Raw genomic sequence first — 22,044 nt, 5'->3', positions numbered from 1 at the left:
AACATATTTTCTCCCCTCTCCCCTGAAAGGTAGCACTTGCTGGTGAATACCCTAGCAGTTCCAGTAGTATATGGAAGGATAATGGCATCCTCTGGTACTCAGCTGAAATGTTTTGATATGGCTTAAGGGCAGGATTGAGCTCACCACTATCATAAAAGCAAAATGCTGGAATTCTGAAATAGAAACAGAAAATGCTGGAAAAAATCAGCAGATCTGGCAGCATCTGTGGAGAGAGATACTGAGATAATGTTTTGAGTTCACATGACCCTTCTTCAGAGTTCACCACTGATGCTCACTCACAGTAAACCTACTAATAATTACTGCTGTTGCTCATGTATGGAAGGTGACCACTTAGGATTTCTGCAGAGCTGTCAGTAGGATAGGACCAACACCTACCATAATATGGACTGGATTTAATGTCAGAGCCTAGAAATTAATTTCAGTGTTCAATCAATGCCAATGACTGTCAGATACAATTTGTGAAGACCCAATGGTGGAAACCTTCAGGAACTATAGATCCAAGCACGTTTTCCTCCCATATATGCTAACGTAGCATGTTTTTCTCATTCTTTTTGTGTGTTTTATTTGCTGGAGCTGCTCTCATTTCTGAGAAAGTGCATATATTTTGCTCCATAAGATCTAAGAACTTGTTCCCTCTGCAATAACTCTGCCAAGGCCAGACTTCATACAAACTCATGTTTATTTCAACAATAGAAAGAGCCACTGCTACAGCATGCAATGCTTCCGTCCCAGTCCGGGGACCATCGGGAATATCCATCTAGGCCTGGGCTTCTGAATAATTCCTATCGGACAAGCTTCTGTCCGCTCAATAGGGGAACTCATATTCCACAAACCCCACAGGACATCTTTCGACGATCCCCCATATCCTTCATGGTCATCATAACACCCTCTCTATTTTGAATAAATGCACTGACTAATTTAGTACTGGTACAATAATTTATTTTCAGAGTTAATTGTATTCAGCTGCGGCAGCAGTCGGGGAACTTACATTTAGTTTCGGAACCCCAGCCTGAGCAGATGAAAATAAAACCAAGGGTAGAACCTATGATCACTACCCATTGACTTATGTTGTAAAGTGAATGTAGTATAAATGTTAGGATACTGGACCAGATCCCAACATTTGTTAGGATACCGGACGAGAACACCAAACAATTTTTTTAAATGTGTAAAACTGTGAGGAATGGTGACTTCACCCAGGAGGGTGACTAATAGGTATCTTTTATGTGAAAACAAACTCTAATTTAAACACAGAATTAGCCACATTAACATCAAAGAAATAGCTTTACAGTTATCAGTTAAACAGTTCTTAAACGCAAGGAAAAACTTCAACTTACTATCTATACCTGTGAGTAACTCCAATTAAGCAACCCAATACAGTTCAAATGCCACTTATGAATAAAGTTAACAAGACAGGTTTAGTTGTTCAGCTGCATGGAGACTTTTGGAGAGAGCTGCTTTCAAGAGCAGAACCAGTACACTTCTGTTCAACCTAACAGCATTTGGTAAAACTGACATTCAACGCAAAATCCAAAACTACAGACAGACCTGGCTTCTCCCATTAATTACATTGTTTGTATCCAACTAAGTCCATTACCTGCTTATCTAGGACTAAATACCACTCCCTCATAAATTATCTACACTCCAGGGAATCTCCAGCAATCAAAACATGCCATTAGCCAGTTATCTGTAACTAAGTAAGTGGTTAAAATCAATAATTACCTCACTCGTCTATGACTTCTTAATTACAACTTCAGCAGACACATAGTCCGGCTACCTTAACCTAAGTCCCATAATAATATTGTTGTAACAAATATTATTCTTAACCCAGGCTTTTAAAAACATTACTGTAACAGAAATACAATACAATATATAATCATTTCTACATTCATCGCATAAGGATCTGGCACATAAAGGAATAGCATGGGACTGAGTATAGAATTGCACAGACAGTGATGTAAGAGAACACATAGGGTCATGTTGGACAGAGTTGTCTATAGAGGCAGCTCCTAGCTTGGACTTTTACTGTGCCTATGTTGCTTTCTAGTAGTTAATAAATACTTACTGTTCAACTACCAAACACAATGAATTCCTTAATAAGACCTATCAAACTGTGCCCAACACCTTAAAACATGGCAGCAGCAAATGGAACAACTTAAAACCTTGCAGAAGCTGCAGAAGAAAACTAAAATCCTGCAAAATTGAAGACAAAAATCAAAGAAGAATTCTGACCTGAAGAAAAGCTTAAGAAGGGAAGGCATAGAAGGAAACCAGCAGAGAAAAACTCCAAAGAAAGGCTTGGGAACTGAAGGCAGAAACTAAATTTTTTCACTGCAGCAGAAGACTCCATTGACTCCTATGGATGTCCAGCTTCAATACCCAGAGTGAGCAGAGTCCACAGAATGAGGAGGAGTGAGATAAAAATGTTAAATTCCTGGACAATACAAGTCCTGAAAAAACGTAAATACAATAGTCAGAAATTGGCGTTTAAATCGCAGTCCAAGAAACCCGATTCTTGATTTGGCTCTGGAACACATGATAGCTGAATTCGCTCCAAACAAAGAGGAATAAAATAATTAATGAAAAGATAATTGCAACTGAGTGGCTAGCTTAAAAATCCCAGCAAAAGCCGGGATTCAATGCTTCCCAGACCCAAGAACATTGCGCCAAAGTAGGGAAGACTCTAACCAGTCTATCCAGGCAGCCATTTTTGAAAAATGTAAAATTGCAAACAACATTACTGCAGGAGCCCACCATAACTAGCACGCATGGGAAAACCATTTGTGGAGAACCGTATGGCAGCGCCAGCCTGGATTTTCAGAAGCCTCTGAAATATTAGCCTGTTAAAAATTTTAACCTTAGATCAGAAATTCATTTTTTCAAATCAATTTGGACTTCTCCAAGTCCGAGATCAACCAGAACATTGGAGACTCTGGAGAAGGAGATTCCATAGATGCACGACTGCTTCAGATGTGGATAAAATGCCAGAAGCTGAAATAGTTAACACACTGCTTTATTTGGTAGGGCTGATTGCTGTTGATATAACAGTTTGTTACCTGAGGGAGATATTAGGAAATTGGGTCCAGTGGGTGAGAAGTTGGAGTCAAATATAGATGATAAACCAGGCTAGTCCAGTGGGCAGAGCAGCCAGGGGTATCATAAGGCACATGGAAGGACTGGTAGGCTAAACTGCATTTATTTCAATGCAAGGAGCCTGACGGGTAAGATTGATGAACTCATTGTTGGTCAGCACATGGAATTAGGGTATTATTGCAATCACAGAAACTTGGTTGAAAGAAGGGCAGAATTGGCAGATGAATGTTCCAGGGTTCAGAAGGTTCAACTGTGATAGAGGGGGAGGTAAAAGAAGAGAAGGAATTGCATTGATTAGGGAGAACATTATGACAGTACTTAGGGATTAAAATGTAATAGGTTCCTCAAATGAAACCATATGGGTAGAATTTAGCAATTGCTGGGTGTCTGCTATAGGCCCCAAAACAGTCAGGGAGAGATAGAAGGGCAGATTTGTAGGCAAATGTCTGAGAATTGTAAGAAAAATCAGGTAATAATAGTACAGGATTTCAACTTTCCCAATATTAACGAGGATAATCAAAGTGTGAAAGGCTTAGAGGGGGCGGAATTCTTGAAACGCATCAAGGCAAGCATTTTATGTTAATGCAGAGAAGTCCTACAAGGGAGAGGGTGGTGCTACATATAGTTTTACGGCATGAAGCCGAACAATTGGTTGAACTTTCAGTGGGGGAGCATTTTGAAAACAGTGACCATAACTCAGTAGAATCTAAGGTATTATGGAAAGGGACAAAGATAGACTGGAAATTAAGAGTCTGCATTGAGGGAGGGCTAATTTTAATAAAATAATACAATATCTGTCTCAGTTAACTGGGAGCTGCTGCTTGGAGAAAAATGTACATCAGAGCAAGGTACTGGCATGGATAGAGGATTGGCTGACTGGCAGAAGCCAGAGAATGGAGATAAAGGGATCCTTTTCAGGATGGCAGCCGATGACTAGTGGTGTTCCGCAGAGGTCAGTGTTGGTACCACAGCTATTCATGCTGTACATTGATGATCGGAAGAAGGAACTGAGGGCATTGTTGCTAAGTTTGCAGATGATATAAAGATATATAGAGGGACAGGTAGTGTTGAGGAAGGAGGGAGGCTGCAGACGGACCTGGACAGGCTAGGCGAGTGGGAAAAGAAGTGGCAGGTGACATACAACATGGGAAAGTGTGAGGTAATACACTTTGGTAGGAAGAATAGAGGAATATTTTCTAAATGGGAAAAGGCTTCAGTAATCAGAAGCACAAAGGGACTTTGGAGTCCTTGTTCATGATTCTCTTAAGGTTAAAATGCAGATTCAATTGGTAGTTAGGAAGGCAAATGCAATGTTAAAATTCATGTCGAGCGGGCTAGAACACAAGCGCAGGGATGTACTGTTGATGCCATAGAAGGCTCTGGTCAGGCCACATATGGAATACTGTGAATAGCTTTGGGCCCTGTAACTAAGGAAGGATGTGTGACCTTGGAGAGGGCCCAGCGGAGGTTCACACGAATGACTCTGGAATGAAGAACTGGTCATATGTGGAGCGGTTGAGGACTCTGGGTCTGTACTTGATCGAGTTAAGGAAGATGGGGGAGGGGGAACTCATTGAAACTTACAAAATACTGAGAGGCCTAGATAGAGTGAACGTGGAGAGGATGTTTCCAATAGTAGGAGAAACTAGAATCCGAGGACACAGCCTCAGACTGAAGGGACGAATCTTTAAAACAGAGTTGAGGAGGAATTTCTTCAGCCAGAATGTAGTGGATCTGTGGAACCCATTCTCTGTGAAGTCCAAGTCACTGAGTGTCTTTAAGACAGAGATAGATAGGCTCTTGATTAGTAAGGGGGTAAACGGTTACTGGGAGAAGGCAGGAGAATGGGTTGAGAAACATATCAGCCATGATTGAATGGCTAATTCTGCTCCTATGTCTTATGGTCTTATTCATACAATAATGGAAATAAGAGAGTACTGGGCCACCATGTTGCCGTGAGAGTGAAGGACGGAAGAAATACGTCCAGAGAACCCGTGGACGGCACAGTAGCACAGTGCTTAGCACTATTGCTTCACAGCTCCAGGGTCCCAGGTTCGATTCCCAGCTTGGGTCACTGTCTGTGCGGAGTCTGCACAGTCTCCCCGTGTTTGCGTGGGTTTCCTCCGGGTGCTCCGGTTTCCTCCCACAGTCCAAAGATGTGCAGGTTAGGAGAATTGGCCATGTTAATTTGCCCTTAGTGTTCAAAATGATTAGGTGGGGTTACAGGGTTAGGGAGGCGGTGTAGGCTTAGATAAAATGCTCTTTACCAAGGGGCGGTGCAGACTCGATGGGCCGAAAGGCCTCCTTCTGCACTGCAAATTCTAAGATTCTATGAACCCTGGATATCAAGGGATAACCAGGGTTGGATGAGGAGAAAAAGGGGAAGCCTATGGCAGGGAACAGGGGTCTCAAAATAGCGGAAGCCTAAGAGGAGTATAGAATGTATAGGGGGTTACTTAAGAAAGAAATTAGGAGGGCAAAGATGGGCATGAAAAAGCACTGGAGGGTAAAATAAAGGAAATTCCAAAGGTATTTTCTAAGTATATTAAGCGCAGGAGTTTGGCCAGGGTAAGAGTCAGGCCCCTTAGGGACCAATGTGGCAATTTGTATGTGGAACAGTGAGATATTGGTGAGGTTTTAAATGAATACTTTGCATCTGTGTTCACTACGGAGAAGGATGATGTTGGCATAGAAATTAGGGAGGCGCATTGTGATTTACTTGAACGACCTAACATTGAGAGGGGGAAGGATTTAACGGTTTAAACGTGCCTAAAAGTGGATAAATCCCCAAGTCACAACCTCACAGAGGAAGAGCCATCTTCCATCACAGGTGTGTCACAGAGAGCTGTATGAAGGAAGGAGAGAAAAAACACTATAGGTATGAGTCCAGAGTTTGTCTGCCCCTAAAGAGTGGGATCAATCTATCACTACAATAGGAGAATCCGCAAGAGCGATTCAATGCCAAAGAATTTTTAAAAGTTGAAAAGATACCCAGATGCCAGAACAACCTCCGATTCAATAAAGTTAATCTGCAGTGACAGGGCCTATCACCCCTCCGACAGTGGTGTAAATGAGATATGGAAGGGCTGTAATGTCTCCAGACTGCCTGAACCTATGAACTCAGAGACTTGAGAGGCAGGGGAGATGGGGTAGTAGTCATGACGTAAGTACATGGGGTAAACTGGGATAACTTGTAAATATATTGGATAAAGATTGGGGTAGGGTGTGTTATAAGGGCAAAGCATATAGGTGAATTGGACATTTTGAATTCTCCCCCCATGCACCCGAACGGGCACCGGAATGTGGCGACTAGGGACTTTTCACAGTAACTTAATTGCAGTGTTAATGTAAATCTACTTGTGACAATAAAGATTATTTTAGTTTTTTTAATAAAGGGTTAACATGGGACTGAGTACAATACTGCCTAATATAGTAATGTAACAGAGTACATGACTTTTACATAGGGCTCAGTGAGATGTTGGACAGAGCTTTGTATAGAAGCAAGTATGGAGACAATTCCTGGTTTGGATGTTTACTGAACCTATGTATATAGTTTCTACTAGTTAATAAATACTTTCTGTTGAACTACCTAAACTATGAACACCTTTATAAGACCCATTGAACTATGTCTGACATCAAATAAGAGCAGGGTCAGTCTCAGCTTTAATAGAACAAAGAACAAAGAAAAGTACAGCACAGGAACAGGCCCTTCGGCCCTCCAAATCTGCGCCGACCATGCTGCCCGTCTAAACTAAAATCTTCTACACTTCGGGGGTCTGTATCCCTCTATTCCCATCCTATTCATGTATTTGTCAAGATGCCCCTTAAACATCACTATCGTCCCTGCTTCCACCACCTCCTCCGGCAGCGAGTTGCAGGCACCCACTACCCTCTGTGTAAACAACTTGCCTCGTACATCTCCTCTAAACTTTTTCCCTCACACCTTAAACCTATGCCCCCTAGTAATTGACCCCTCTACCCTGGGAAAAAGTCTCTGACTATCTACCTGTCTATGCCCCTCATAATTGTGAGACCTCTATCAGGTCACCCCTCAACCTCCGTTTTTCCAGTGAGAACAAACCAAGTTTATTTAACCTCTCAGACAGTCTCCCACCATTCACTGTGTAAAGCCAGACATAAGTAACTACTTGGGTAAATTGTTGGTAAGTGTGGCACTGCACCACAGCAAGAACCTGTAACTGTGGGAAACACAAGGCGAGGGTGGGCAAGAAAATTATGATTTACAGCTTTGCTACAATGACATGACTGTGGCTATTTTTGAATAGAAGCTATTTATTTAATTTTAGAAAAATCAGCAAAACAAACTTAATCCCAAGAAATGTGAAAAGTGTGTCTTTGGCAGTGCTTTTTAACAAATACAACTTAGAAGTGACAATACATACTGAGGCACCACTCTGCTTTGTCATCACGAGCATCTTCATGGATATTTTCTTTGGATGCTCATTCTGCTTCATCTCATTGATTTGCCTGTATACAGATCAAACAGCTATGATTAGTATCTCAACACATAAGACTACTCACAGCAACTTGATATTGTGAACAATCTGCTTTGATCTTGAATCACCAAAGAAGGTCTGAAGCAATGTATTCCACAGGTAAATAATGTTTTTGAAAAATCACAAGCAGAGTTGATGGCAAATGTATTTGAAAACAGCTTAGCGCATAATCTAAAATTACAGGAGGCACCTCCACCTGACTTTCCAGAGTAATCATTATTTGTTGTCCTTATCTTGAGGACCATATGGCAAAGCCATGGAAGAGCAAAGTAACTAATTGGCCCCAGTACCAGAAATGGTCTATAGATCTACTATCTTTGAAGGCTACTTCCAAGCTACACTATTTATTGAAGAGGAAACCCATGCCTGCCCAAGTTAGTGTCCAAACTACCTTGACCTTCCCTTTCATGATCAATTCTTCAAGTACCATCCATTGCTATCTTAAGCTCAGCTCTTGATACTTTGTAACCTAAAATAATCTTCAAATGAATGCAAAGTGTTTGTTTTCCCTTCGTGTAATTGGTGAATGCCACCAGCTAATGTTGCATGGTGTTTGCACTCTATTTCAGGTGTGTGATACGTAACCTGCAGCTTCTTCCAGGTGACTCCTTTGTGAATGTTATAAGCCCGTTATCAGGCAACATATGTCTGTTAATACAATCTGATGGAAATCTAGTAGTCTTGAACCTCAGCACGAGGTACGGATATAGGCTGAAACAGCAGTATGAGTAGCAATTCCCCACCTCCTACATTACAGTAACTTTTTGATTACTCCTGAGTGATACACTAACAGCAATTTTAAAGCTTTGATCACTTTTCCATGAACAGAAAATATGGAAATGTAGAAATTGAATGAGAGCAGATTAGGGTCAGATTATCAACTGGCTATTGGGGAATAGCCAGTTGATACTCATTGTCCAACTCGCTCATGAAGAATGTCCCCATGGCAAGGTAGCAGAAAGCACCCGACGCCAGTGGAATTCTATCCCACTTCAGGAAAGAAATCAAAAATGTTAATGTCCACTTTGCGACCTTTAGTCAGAATCATATCACAGAGACACCACTCTGCATCACATAAAATGTTACATATACCATAGCTTGAAGAAGAATTGAACGTCTTACCATTGCAGTGCTGAAAGCCATTTCTCCTTTCCTTCTGCAGAACTGAAAAATATTTAGTAAAAATTGGGTAAGCTTTTGATATGTTGCATTAAAGTCTCTCCATATGCACCCTCCCACAAAATTTAAACAGGAAGTTTCAAAATGATCTTTCACCTAAAAGTGATCACACAGTTAGTTGTGGGCCATCCGATGACAAAAGAATTCTCTGGAGTTGTCTTCCTCTCACATACTTCATCGATGCAGAAGGCTGTCCACATTTCACACAAGCTGACCTGGTTCTTCAGCTTTAAGTTTGTTGATGACCTGTGTAGTATTGAGGGATGGAATAGAAAATTCAATCAGGTTTCCTGCAGATGATGACTAGTGACTTTTGCTGTAAAGTGTTGTGTGTGAATGTCCGGTGAATTATGGGCTTGGCTGTGATGCTGATACAGTTGAATAGCTGTGGGGGGAGGGGGGGGAGGGGAGTGTGGGTGGGGGGTGGGGGGGGGGTCCTTGCCGCAAATTATGTAGGTTCACACATGAAGAATTGCCAGTTGGGTACGGTAACGGCGGGTTGCCAGTTTGTGTGACCTCGCCAAGAATCAGTGCCTCAGGAAAAGAAATAATGGTGGTCTAAAAGTGGGTATATTCAGTTATTCAATTTCCAGGACAGTTATGTGTGCACTCTCCCTCCATGCTGTTTGCAAGTCTTAAATCATAGAGGGCGTCCTCTTCCAAGCATCTATGTTCCATAGTCCTCAAGTGTCCTATAAACTTGTGTATTAAAAATAAATGTTTCCATCCATTTCATGGCGAAACTTGGATCTAATCTTATACACAAGTCAACTCCCAGTGTAGTACTACATTTACTGAATGCACTTGCAACATGTTAAAGGTGCACACATCAGAAGCTACAGTTGGAAGGTACAGTGCTGCACCCAAAGAAAGCAGTGGGAGTCTGCTTATTAAATTATTTAGCATTTTACATAAACAAATATATTAGAGAGTGGAGTGGGAGCTGGAGAATAATCATATCTGGTGTTTTTCTGCCTCACGGCGCCGAGGTCCCAGGTTCAATCCCGGCTCTGGGTCACTGTTGTGTGGAGTTTGCACATTCTCCTTGTGTTTGCGTGGGTTTCACCCCCACAACCCAAAGATGTGCAGGCTAGGTGGATTGGCCACACTAAATTGCCCCTTAATTGAAAAAATGAATTGGGTCCTGTAAATTAAAAAAATGTATATATGGTGTTTTTGAAATACTATGGTGACTTTTGTTGTTACCTTTATGGGTTAGGTAGCACAGTGGGCTAAACAGCTGGCTTGTAATGCAGAACAATGCCAGCAGCGTGGGTTCAATTCCCGTACCAGCCTCCCCGAACAGGCGCCAGAATGTGGCGACTAGGGGCTTTTCACAGTAAGTTCATTGAAGCCTGCTTGTGAAAATAAGCGATTATTATTATTATTAGGTTATGCTGTGATATAACGAGTTCAAAGAAGTGTCCATGTCATTTTTTACATTCCCCATTATGCTGTACAGATGCAGCATTAAACAAAAAATGACACCGTTGACAAGAAGCGTTATAATAATAATCTTTATTCTCACAAGTAGGCATACATTAACACTGCAATGAAGTTACTGTGAAAAGTCCCTAGTCACCACATTCCGGAGCCTGTTCGGGTACACAGAGGAAGAGTTCAGAATGTCCAAATTACCAAACAGCGAGGGCGGTATTCCCCCCCCCCCTCCCGGCCGGATGGGAGCATTGCCGGGGCGCCGTGCGAATCGCGCCACGCCGCCCCGGCCCCCGCACGTGACCCCCCCCCCCGAAACCAGCAGCGCGCGAATCGCACCGGGCAGCTTGTAGAATCGGCGCAAACGGCGAGCGGCGATTCTCCGGTCCGGATGGGCCAAGCGGCCGGCGAAAAAAGTGACAGTCCTGCTGGTGCCGTTCTGACCTGCTCTCAGGACGGCGGGACCGGGCTTCAAGGGCCGGGAGCGGCCTTTGGGGGGGGGTTCCAACCCCAGGGAGGCCCTCCAGAGTGGCCTGGCCCGCGATCAGGACCCACCGATCGGCGGGCTGGCCTCTCTGTCAGCGGGCCTCATTTCTTCCATGGGCGAACCTGTATCGATGGGCCATTTTTGTGCGGGGCGGTCTAGGGGAGGGCGGCCACCGCGCATGCGCTAGTTGGCGCCGGCCCAACTGCGCATGCACGGGACCGAAGGCGCCACGTCTTTTACGCGCCGCCGGGTCTCTGACGCCGCGCTGAGGCCCCGCCCCTGTAAATCGCACGACGCCCCTGCTAGCTCCATGGAGGGTGGAGAATAGGGGTCTGGGAACGGGCGCAGACGCCGGAGTAAAAAGAGGAAGTGTTCAGAATGTCCAAGTTACCGAATTGTGAGGGCGGTATTCCCCCAACAGTGCTAACCACTGTGCTACCAATTTGAAGTATCGGAGTCAAGGACCAGGTAAGTGCAGGTGGTCTCACAGCAAGCTGAGGTGGGGGATGTGGGGAAAGAAAGGTAGGAGTCTTTATGGAGGCTGGTGGTGGGGGTGGAGGGAGCACTCATGGATGCCAGAACTTGTGGAATTTGCCCAATGTGGAAAGGAGGCCGTTAAGGTAGGTGAACCCTCACCCTTCCTGCCCAAGGTCCAAGCGACTTACCAGGGTTCCACCCCCCCGAACTCCTCCTGCTAGCCTCAACATTGAGGCTGGGTGGAAAATGGCCCTTAAGTGGTTATTAATTGCCCATTCAAGGGCCTCACCTGGAGTTAGGACCAGCCAATCGGCTGAAACCTTGCATGTCCCCTGTAAAATTGACAGGTCAGGATGGGTGGGTGGGCAGTCCGAAGACCACTGGGGAAGTTTACAGCCTGTAAACCTGCTGGCAGAGGACCATAAAATTCTGACCCCACAGTGCTGTCAGGAAAGGATGAAAAAACTGAATTCCAGAGACGAGATGAGAGTGATTGCCTTTGATGTCAATTGTGACGTCAAGGAACCCTAGCAGAATAAAGTCAATGGGAATGTTTGGGGAAAAATTCTCCACTGCTTCAAGTCGTAACTATAGCACAAAGGAAGCTGGTTGTGGTTTTTGGAGGTCAATCATTTTGTTCCCAGCACAGCACTGCAGAGATGCTCACGGTAGTTCCCTAATCCCAGCCAATTTCAGCATTGGCCTCCCTCCCAACCTAATGCAAAAGTGGGAATGCTCACTTGTGATTGCACAGTGTCCAATATCACCCCTTCCAGCACCAGCACACAATTGCAGCAGTGTACACCAACTACAAGATGTGCTGCAGCATCTTGAGGCTGGGTGGTCACGGGCATCTTGGCAGCGGACTTTAACAAACAGCAGCAGGTTGTCTCCGAGGACCTCCATAATTCAATAGAGATGGCCCTAGATCCAATTCATTCGGCGCTAGCAAAAACTGATGAAACAGTAAAGGTGCATGGCACAGTGTTGCAGAGTGTGTTGGCAGCTCTTTCGAACCAGGGTGACCGTATTGTCCCATTGGAGGCTGGGATGGCAATGTTGGCCGGTGTTAATCAAACACGTGCCAAGGTGGATGATTAGGAGAACCGCTCCAGGAGGCAGAACCTAAAAGTCATGGGGCTGCCAGAGTCAGTCAAGGGCCCGAATCCAACTGATTATATGACAAAGTTGTTTGGAAAGACATTGGGGGAGGGTGGATCGTCGTCTCTTCACAAGCTGGATCGGGCCAACCAGTTGCCCCGACAGAAGCCCTGTTCAGGTGAACCACCACGGACAATGATTGTCAGGTTCCACAGCTACCAGGAGCAGGAACGAGTCCTGGGGTAGGCAAAGAAGCACTGAGACTACAGATGGGAAGCTCACGCCATCAGGCTCTAACAAGATGTGGAAGTGGAGCTGGAAAAAGGTGGCCGGTGTTTAACAAGGCCAAGGCTGCGCTATATAGAAGTGGAGTGCGGTTTGGAGTGGTATTCCCTGCATACCTCTGAGTGACTTTTGACTCGAAAGACTATTTGATGTGCTGAAGGAGGCTGATTCTTTTGTGAGGAAGCATGGGCTAGGGGTGAGCTAATTGTTATTTGATGGGGTCTTGGTGTTATTGGGGAGGACATGTGTTATGGGGATTTGTTGGGGTTTCTTGTACCAGTTTGGTTGTTTACTGTTCTTGTGTGGGATTGGTGTATTTCTTTTCCACATTGGTTAAGTTGGACGTGGGCAGGGGGCCAGTTGATAAGGCTTTTTATTTATCTTTATCCCAGGCAGGGGCTGCCCTAGTAAGTGAAAAGGTTAGCTAACCGGAACGTAGTGATAGGGGGAGCTGCAGCTCATTGTTTTAGGATAGGAATAGATAATGAGCTTAGAGTTTGGGGTTGCAGAATCTGATGGATAAATTCCAACTCCTGAGGTCTACTTTGTTTAGGTATTTTCAGGTACATGATTTCCTGTGGAAGGAGATCTCTTTGTTTTATTTGGCGCCTTTTTACTCCCTCCTGAATAGGATGTGGTCTCTGGCCGTGGTGGGTGAGATAAAGGTTTCGGAGATTTATGGACAGATCCTGTCGGCGGAGCAGGCTCCATTGGATGAGGTAATGAGGAAGTGGAAGGGTGAGTTGGGTCCGGATTTTGAGGGTGTGGGTGTGGAGTGAGGCTCTTCACAGGGTCAACTCAACCTCCTCCTGTGCTAGTTTTGGCTTGATGCAGTTCAAGATAGTGCACAGGGTGCACCTGACCAGGACGTGGATGAGTGGTTTCTTCACGGGGGTGGAGGATAGGTGTGAACGTTGTTCTCGGGGCCAGTGAATCATGATAGTGTCCTAAACTTGTAACCTTTTGAGTCTCCTTCTTTAACAGCATGTCAGGGATTCATGAGATCATGCTGGAGCCTTGCCCGCTGGTGGCCAGTTTGGAGGTTTCGGACTCAACGTTGCTGCAGTCGGGGGTGAAGGCGGATGTCGTCATCTTTGCCTGGTTGTTAGCCTGGAAGAGAGTTCGGCTGGGGTGGAGTTCTCATACTCACAGAGATGAGGAGGAATTTCTTCAGCCAGAGGGTGGTGAATCTGTGGAACTCTTTGCTGCAGAAGGCTGTGGAGGCCAAATCACTGAGTGACTTTAAGACATAGATAGATAGGTTCTTGATTAATATGGGATCAGGGGTTATGGGGAGAAGCAGGAGAATGGGGATGAGAAAATATCAGCCATGATTGAATGGCTGAGCAGAATCGATGGGCCGATTGGCCTAATTCTGCTCCTGTGTCTTATGGTCCACTAAGTGCCTCGGCCTGGTTGGGAGAACTAATGGTGTTCCTCTACCTGGAGAAGGTCAAGTACACTATTAGAGGTTCGATAGAAGGGTTCAACTCGAGCTGGTAGCCATTCATTTCTTTTTTCAGTGACCTAGTCACGGTCAGCTGTTGGGAGGGGTGGTTGTTATTAGTTTAAATTTTGTTAGAGGAGGGTGTGAGGGGTGTTAGTGGGTAAACTTTTGAAGGTGATATTCATGTACTGTATCTGTATATATTTGGTGGTTAGTGTTGATTTATTTTGGAGTAATGAAAAATTCTTTTTCGAAAAAAAATTTTTTAAGAAGGAAATAATGTGTATGAAATACATACTTTGATTTTGTAATCACCAAGACATCGCTAAAGAGAAAGAGGTGGCGCTCCTGCGTCTGCAGTCCTGTTGTGAGCTGGACTCGTTCATCCATGATGAAGGCTGTAGTGGGGCTACTGAAGGCTCGAACAAGTGATTTGCTGTCAGGAGACGTAGGGGAAATCAGTCCATCTCTGTGCAGAAAAACAAGTCGTCAAAAATTGGGCCAAATTATAGGAAAGTGAATGATATTAAACATTTGTTCTTAAGGATTTTTGGCTCTTGTCAAGTTACCCATCAAGAAAGTGTGATATACCTTTTTATCCTATGGTCTATTCAGTGCTCCCCTTGTAAAATGCCTTGGAATGCTTTGTTACATGCAAGGCATGTTATAAATGTAACTGGTTTTATGATAGGCAGTTCTCAACTTTATGACATTCGAATTACAGCAAATGGCCCTTCTAACGTTTATTAATTGACACCCTGTTTCGACTTTACCCGTTTCAACTTTACAATGCCATGCCAGCGAACCGTTGATCTTTACCAATTGTTATGTTCCTTAATGGTCCACCTTTCCCAACCGCAGGAAGGGCAAATTCCTTCTCAGATACAGTGTATAAGTGTTTTTGAAAGTGTAGGTACCAGTACATCATGGGAAATACACTACAGTAAGGCAATTAAACTGAAGCAAGATCTCAAAAATGTTTCATTATTCAGCGGCAATAGGGAGTGGAGTTTTCGTGCTGGATCAGGCGAGAAAGGCAGTGTCAAACTTGTTGGTTTCACAACTTCCTTTTCTAATCAGGTCAAACGGCACTCAGTGCAATTTCAAGGTGCTGTCGAGGATTACACAGCCAGCTTGGGGAGGGCGGGGGCATGGCCTAACCTCGCCGCTTAAGCTGGGACACTCTCAAAGCTAAGTTAAAGCCCTCCACCCTACCCCTTGGAAATCGGGATACCTGGCAGACAAGGGGAACATCCCCAACCCTCCAACATCGCCCCCCTCCCCACATAACTAAAGGCTCCACTCCGGTACTGCGAGGGGGCGGTGCCAGGGCTGGCGAGGGGCGCATACGGTGAACCCGGAAGGTAAGGCGTTTTGCCATTTAGCCATATTTAAATCTATTTAGGTAAGTTAAAGTCGCCATAGTCCCAGATGACCATAGACTGCTTTCCCCTTTGAGGGGGAGAGCTGACTGGTGGTGAATTAACCTGAATGCTCACCACACCTCAGGCGAGGGGCAAGTTTGATAGGCCGAGGCCTTCATGAATAACTTCAGCCAATACGGGAATTGAACCCGTGCTGCTGGCCTAACATTGCATCACAAACCAGCTGTCTAGCTGACCTAAATTGATGGCAATCTCACCTTTAGATCTCCACGGCCCAAATCTCGCTATGACCGGCTCACGAGAGTTAGTGGCCAGAACGGAATTTGCGTCCATGGCAAACGCGGTCAAAAAACCGCCTCCCTCCCAGGGTGTCGTGCCAAGGTTCAGGAACCAATCTTTCATTTAGAACACTGTTCCTACACGTAAACCGGTTCCGACTTATGACTGTTTGACTTACAGCATGGATTTCGGGAACCAATTATGTTGTAAGTCCGAGAACTGACAGTAGTCACTTTTTTCTGGATTGCAATCCCTGTCTTACTTGAAGGTAACTCTTTAGGAATGCTGCAACACAGAGTGATTGTCTGTATCTGTAGACAGTAACCAAGTAGAGTGCAGACACTTGCTCACAAGGGGAGTGAAAAATAATCATAGGGTTATTCCATGATTTAGATTCAATTAATCAATAACAAGTATTCCCACTCACCTGTATGCAAAATTAAAATTGTAACACTGGTGTTTAGTGGGTAACACATTTCCTACAATGCAGCAGTGGCAATTCATTGGTTGTAAGGAGCTTTGAGACATACATGTGAGTCTTTCTTTTTCATTTTCTCAAATTGTCATTAAAAACAAATTTCTTAAGAGTTGATTCAGATTCAATTGCTACCAGTCAATGTGGAAGTATACGCGGGGCCCTGGGAGCAGGACCCCTGGCAGTGTTGAACAGGGAGCTGAAGAATAAAGACCGGTTGTAAAGTGATCTGTGCCTGTTATCTAACTCCCTTTGCCTTTCATCAATAAATTCCTTTGCTAACTACTGGAAGCCTCCAGTTTATGTCTCGAGCCACCACAGGTTTGCTTCAAAGGAAGTAAGGGAAAGAATTAATGTTCCTTAAAATAGAGTGGGTGTTGGGTTGAATCTTATAGTAAAACATGAATGCTGAAAGGGCCAGTATTGTGTTAAATTACCTTTAACAATCCAAACTTCTCCAATTCTAAAAACGGTGGAACACTGATGTAGAAACCTTCGTTTTACAGTTAACCAGCTCTATGCTTGACAGATACTGGGATAATCTACGGAAAATGCTCAATTTCTCCTACATTAAAATCCTCAATGTGGAATGTCTTTCTCTGCAACAATTTTTGGTTATTGGATAGGCACATGGAGCACACCAGAATGACAGCTTGATCTTGGTTTTGGACAAAGCTCAGAACAACATCGAGGGCCGAAGGGCCTGTTCTGTGCTGTACCGTTCTATGTTCTATGTTCTAATTTTACCTCATGGATTGAAGCCGTCACTGGGTTAACAAAAAATACAGCACCCACTTGTCAAAGATATTCTGAAAGCTCTCTTTGAAAATGTCTATTGGGTTGAGTGACGGGAAGATTAAATGCCTCCCCTGTTTTGTACGTGGCACATCAAATATAGCAACAGTTTTGGAATGTAGCACTTGTATTGTCATATCTACTCCGAGCTGACAAAGGTCACATCCCTACGTGCATATACTTCAAACACATTTTCAAATTTTCAAACACTATCATCTTCAAACTTCCAAAAGATGCATGAGCTCATGGAATCCACCCATTTCAATCACCATTGTAGTATGACAAATGACTGACAGGCTTGATGGGATGATTGCCATCTCCAGTACAAGTCAAGCGGGCAGTGAATGAAGACATGTGCAGCTAATGCCTTATAGGCAACTTACTGATTAGGAAGGAAAGAAATCAGGTAGCTGCCTGCTACGTTAAGGCATCTCATCACACTTTAAAGGGGAGGCAATTCTTATGACAATAGGTAACGGGCAACAAGATTATAGAGCATCAAGCAAGGTAACTTTAACCAGGAGCAAGAAATACTTTCATGTATTCATGGAAACGCTGATTGATCAATTGGGAGCAGAAAAGAGGCCTTGTTCCTCTTAGATCAGCAACATGTGAAAATACAAATTAATTAGTAGGCATAAGGAGAGGTGGCAAACCATGTCAATGACATCAGTACTGTTCCCAGGACCTGGCTGCAGTGCAAGAAAATATGTGATGATCTGATCAGGACTGCCAAGGTAAAGTTTGCCTTCACCTCTGCCATGCTGTCTGAATTGACCTATACACCAATCCTTTAGCTTTATCACTATCAAATCTTCCCTTTGCAGCCTCCCAGGGCTCTCTTCAAGTAAGCAAACATCACTTCACTACATTCTTTTTTGCATTCAATAGTTCAAGCCATTCAAGTTCCTCTTCTTCACACACCATTCTGACCTGGAAATATTTTGCCCTTTTTTTATTGTAGCTGAACCAAAATTATGGATTGCCCTCCCTAACAGCACAGTGGTGTACCTACAGTACTATATGGACTGGTGTGGTTCAAGAAGCCAGCTCACCAATACCTGTTCAAGGGCTTAGGAATAGGTTATAAATGCTGGCCTTGCCAGCGATGGCTACATCCTATGATTGAATAATAAAAACAAAGCTGATACTGCCCTCATAACTATTTCACCCTCTTGGTTACTCCACATCTAGCCGGCCCCGGATCGACTGGCCTCACCGAGGAAACACCAGCCGAGCGCAGTTTAGTACTGGTGCCCACAAACGGGGACCAGACAGAATGGCACTTGAGGGTCTCCCAGGTGATCGGAGGCCCCCGGGGGATTGGTATCTGGGCAAGATGGCACCCTGGCACTGCTGATGCTACCTTGGCATTGTCAGCCTGGCACCCTGGAAGTGCAACATGGGTGCCAGCATGGCACTGCCAGGGTGCCCAGGTGGCACTGCCAGGCTGGCACGGCAGTAGCTGGGATGTAACAATCAGATGTAGGAGGGAGAAAACATGGCAGGGTCTTATGTCTTTTTATGTTTTTTCCAAGTGGAAAGTGAGCTTGTGTAGCCAGCATCATATGATGATCATGATGTAATGATATGATTGGTAGGATTGGATATGACACCCTTTGATTGAAGAGTCTGCCAGAACCTAGAACCATAGAATTATAGAGTTCAGCACAAAAGAAGCCATCCAACTCAACAAGTCTGTTTACGCTGTTTTGAAGAGCAATTCAGTTAGTTCCACTTCTTTGTTCTTTCCTTGTATCCCTGATTTTTTTGATCCTTCAAACATTTACCCAGTTCCCGTTTGAAAGCTACTAATGAATTTGCTTCCATCAGGCACTGCATCCCAGATATTAACCACTCATTGTATTAAAAATGTTTTTCCTTGTGTAGCCTCTTTTGCTGATCACCTAAATCTGTTTATCAACTATTCACCCATTGTCCCTGTTTCCAATCAATGCATATTTGTATTTAAGAACATAAGAAACATGAATAGTATGAATAATGGCCTCCTGAGCAAAGGATCTGAGAGTGTCTTGTGCATGTGGAACCAAACCCCAGCAAGGGTCGATGAATTGTGGACAGAAAGGGGAGGAAGGAAAGAATGATAATGGAACGACTTGTACTCAGATAGTATTTGAGATTGAAAAGAAAAATGGGTTAAGTGGACTAATGGGCAAAATAAAACAGGCCTTCAATTTTCATGGACCGCTGTTAGTTATGAGAGGTCTTGTGGTGCAATGCCTAGTGTCTCTGCCTCGAAACTAGAAGCTCTGGGTTCACATCTCCCTCCAGGACTTGACAGCCAAGGAAGATGTGTTCAATACATGACCAGAGTATCAACCTGTAAATCCTTCCAAAATATCACAAGTATTAAGAGCAGGAGAGAATCCGGTCAGGCATGTGATGGAAAGATAACTGCCACCTTTGGCATCACTATTCATGTAAAAATGCATCTGGATTAGGCGAGTTTTGTCCTCTGAGGGTTGTGCGACTTTGCAGCTCTCTGCCTTAGAAGGCAGTGCAGGCGGGGCCATTGAATATTTTTAAGGTGGAGGTAGATAGATTCTTGTTAGGCAAGTGAATTAAAGCTTATCGGGGTAGATGGGAGTGTGGAATTCGAAATGCAAACAGGTCAGCCATGATCTTATTGAATAGCAGAGCAGGCTCGAGGGGCTGAAAGGCCTGCTTCTGATACTATGTGGTATGTTTGTATTTGCCACAGCCATTCAGATCTTTAGGGGGCAGGCTGTCTCAATTGGCTGGATGATTGATGTGGACCAGATTGGTGCCAAGCACATGGGATTTGGTCACTGTTCTGGTTGGGGTGGTTTTGGAACCTGCATCTTTGCCCTGTCTGCGGTGGGGGTCACGGTGCTGTGGGTCAGACCTGCCTTCGGGTCATTAAATGAAGAAGATGATTTCTGGTTATGAATGCCTAAACTTTTTTTTGGTAACAGTTTTTGTGTAAAATTTGAACCAGTTCTTTTGATTAAAAATATTTGGGTAAAATGCCAAATCTTGTAAAAGTTTGTGATTACCAATAATGGCTCTTGCCGTTTTCCCGTGCGTCAGTATAGCATCAAATCACTGACAGTGAGAGGCTGAACCTGCTTTTAGTTGCATAAATTCTGGCTTCTGTAAACAGATGAGGAGCAAGAAAATTCCACTAATGCTCTTGTAGACTAAGCCAAACTGACAACAATTAATTACGAAGCAATATATCAAAGAAGCTGTTTAGACTTTACAGTCGTTGTTTTCAGGATGGAGAGAAGGTTTGCACAGCCATTTGCCAAATACAGGCAAGAATTTCTGAGAAAGCAGTGATGGCTGAAAGCTCACTCTGAGCTTCAGTTGCTGGGAACACTGCAATGCTACTGAGCATGTGCAGTACATTCCACGGGGAGCAGGGGTTCTGAGATTGATGCATTTTACAGCCAGAGGACAGTTTCATGTAAACTGCATCGTTAATGAATTACAGGTTTCAGTTATGTTACATACGTACACAATGCTTTTGCTTTGTACATTATAATGATTATCTATGCGTATATATGGATAGGTAGAAATAATGACTGATATGAGATAACTATACGTGTATCAATTGTTTCGCCAGCTGATTCGCCTGGACCGCACCTGGCAGCTTCCCACTAACAAGGGGGAGGAGTTCTTAATCCCACAGAGCAAACCCCAGACAGCACGCAGCCATGCCACCGCGCTTTGGAGATGCCGATCTGGCCAGACTGTTGGACATGGTGGAATTGAAACAGGATACCCTGTTTCCCCGAGGAGGCCGGAGGGTCAGCCACAGGTCAGCCAGTGCGGCCTCGGAGGCAGTAACAGCGATTGTCAGGTCTGGGAGTGTAACCAGGAGAACCGCCACTCAGTGCTGCAAGAAGCTCAGCGACCCCCACCGGGCCGCATGGGTGAATGGGAATCGGCCCCACCTCAGTTGGCAAAAGTAGTGGACAGGCTCCTGGGGCACAATCTGGAGAGCACCACACAGTTGCTTTTGCACATCAGCTGGAGGCAGGAACATCTGGAGGACAGCATTGTATCGCACCACTTTTTTCTGATGTTTTGCGTGGCGGGGTGGACTGGATAGCACGTGCCCCACCGTCATATCTATATGCCAAATTTCAAAAGTGGCCAGGCATCAACTTACGCACCATTGAAGGAGAAGATCCATCTCCTGGAAGGTCCTGAATTTAGAAGATTCACATCATAGAGGCTCCAATCATAAGGTTTCATAAGATATCGGAGCAGAACTAGGCCATTCGGCCCATCTGGTCTGCTCTGCCATTTTATCATGGCTGATATGTTCCTCATCTGTTACTTACAATGTTACAGACCAAGAGTTGGATTGCGAAATCAGCCAGAGCATCTCCTCCCCAGAACACGTGACCTAGGAGCAGGAGTTGGCAATTTAGCCTCCCGAGCCAAACCACCTTCAATGTGATCATGGCTGATCCCACCCTGGCCTCAACTCCACCGACCTGTCCGTTCTCCATAACCTTTCAATCCATTACCAATTAAAAATCTGTCTAACTCCTCCTTAAATTGACTCACTTCCCTGCATCCACCGCACTCTGGGGTAGAAAATTCCACAGATTCACAACCCTTTGGGAGAAGTAGTTTCTCCTCAAATCTGTTTTAAATTTGCTACCTCTTATTCTAAGATTGATGACCTCTCGTTTTAGAATGCCCCACAAGAAGAAGCATCTGCTCCACATCGACTTTATCCATAACTTTTAGCATCTTGTACACCTCAATTAGATCTCCCCTCGTTCTTCTAAACTCTGGAGAGTATAGGCCTGAACTGTTCAATCTCTCCTCATACGACAAACCCCATATCTCTGGAATCAATCTAGTGAACTCCTCTGAACTGCCTCCAATGTCACTACATCCTTCCTCAAATCACCCACTGCTGTATGTGGTGTTCCATGGTCCGATCACTGGAGGCCTCCAACATCCCATCCGATTTCTGTGGGCTGCCCCAGGCCCACTTCCCGCATAAGAGATTATTGTGCAAAATTGTGCGATTATTGCACATGGGATTGGGGGAAATGTATTGA

At 44.4% G+C, this 22,044-nt stretch overlaps 1 protein-coding gene across 3 annotated transcripts in view; it reads right to left on the bottom strand.

Annotated features, from left to right (window-relative positions):
* The window catches only part of arhgap20b (Rho GTPase activating protein 20b), a 156,827-nt gene that overhangs the window by 58,981 nt on the left and 75,802 nt on the right, over nucleotides 1-22,044 (bottom strand). For all 3 annotated transcript variants that reach the window (XM_072505578.1, XM_072505577.1, XM_072505579.1), the window contains exons 3-6: nucleotides 14,340-14,510; nucleotides 8,904-9,053; nucleotides 8,751-8,792; nucleotides 7,515-7,599 (exon numbers count right to left, since the gene is read on the bottom strand). In XM_072505578.1, coding sequence (XP_072361679.1) covers nucleotides 7,515-7,599; nucleotides 8,751-8,792; nucleotides 8,904-9,053; nucleotides 14,340-14,510 — 448 coding nt within the window. The remainder of the gene's footprint in view (nucleotides 1-7,514; nucleotides 7,600-8,750; nucleotides 8,793-8,903; nucleotides 9,054-14,339; nucleotides 14,511-22,044) is intronic.

The sequence above is a fragment of the Scyliorhinus torazame genome, chromosome 5 (assembly GCF_047496885.1).
Source record: "Scyliorhinus torazame isolate Kashiwa2021f chromosome 5, sScyTor2.1, whole genome shotgun sequence".
NCBI classification, from domain to species: domain Eukaryota; kingdom Metazoa; phylum Chordata; class Chondrichthyes; order Carcharhiniformes; family Scyliorhinidae; genus Scyliorhinus; species Scyliorhinus torazame.
The sequence above is the reverse complement of the archived record's forward strand: the minus strand, read 5'-3'. Positions and strand labels throughout refer to the sequence as shown.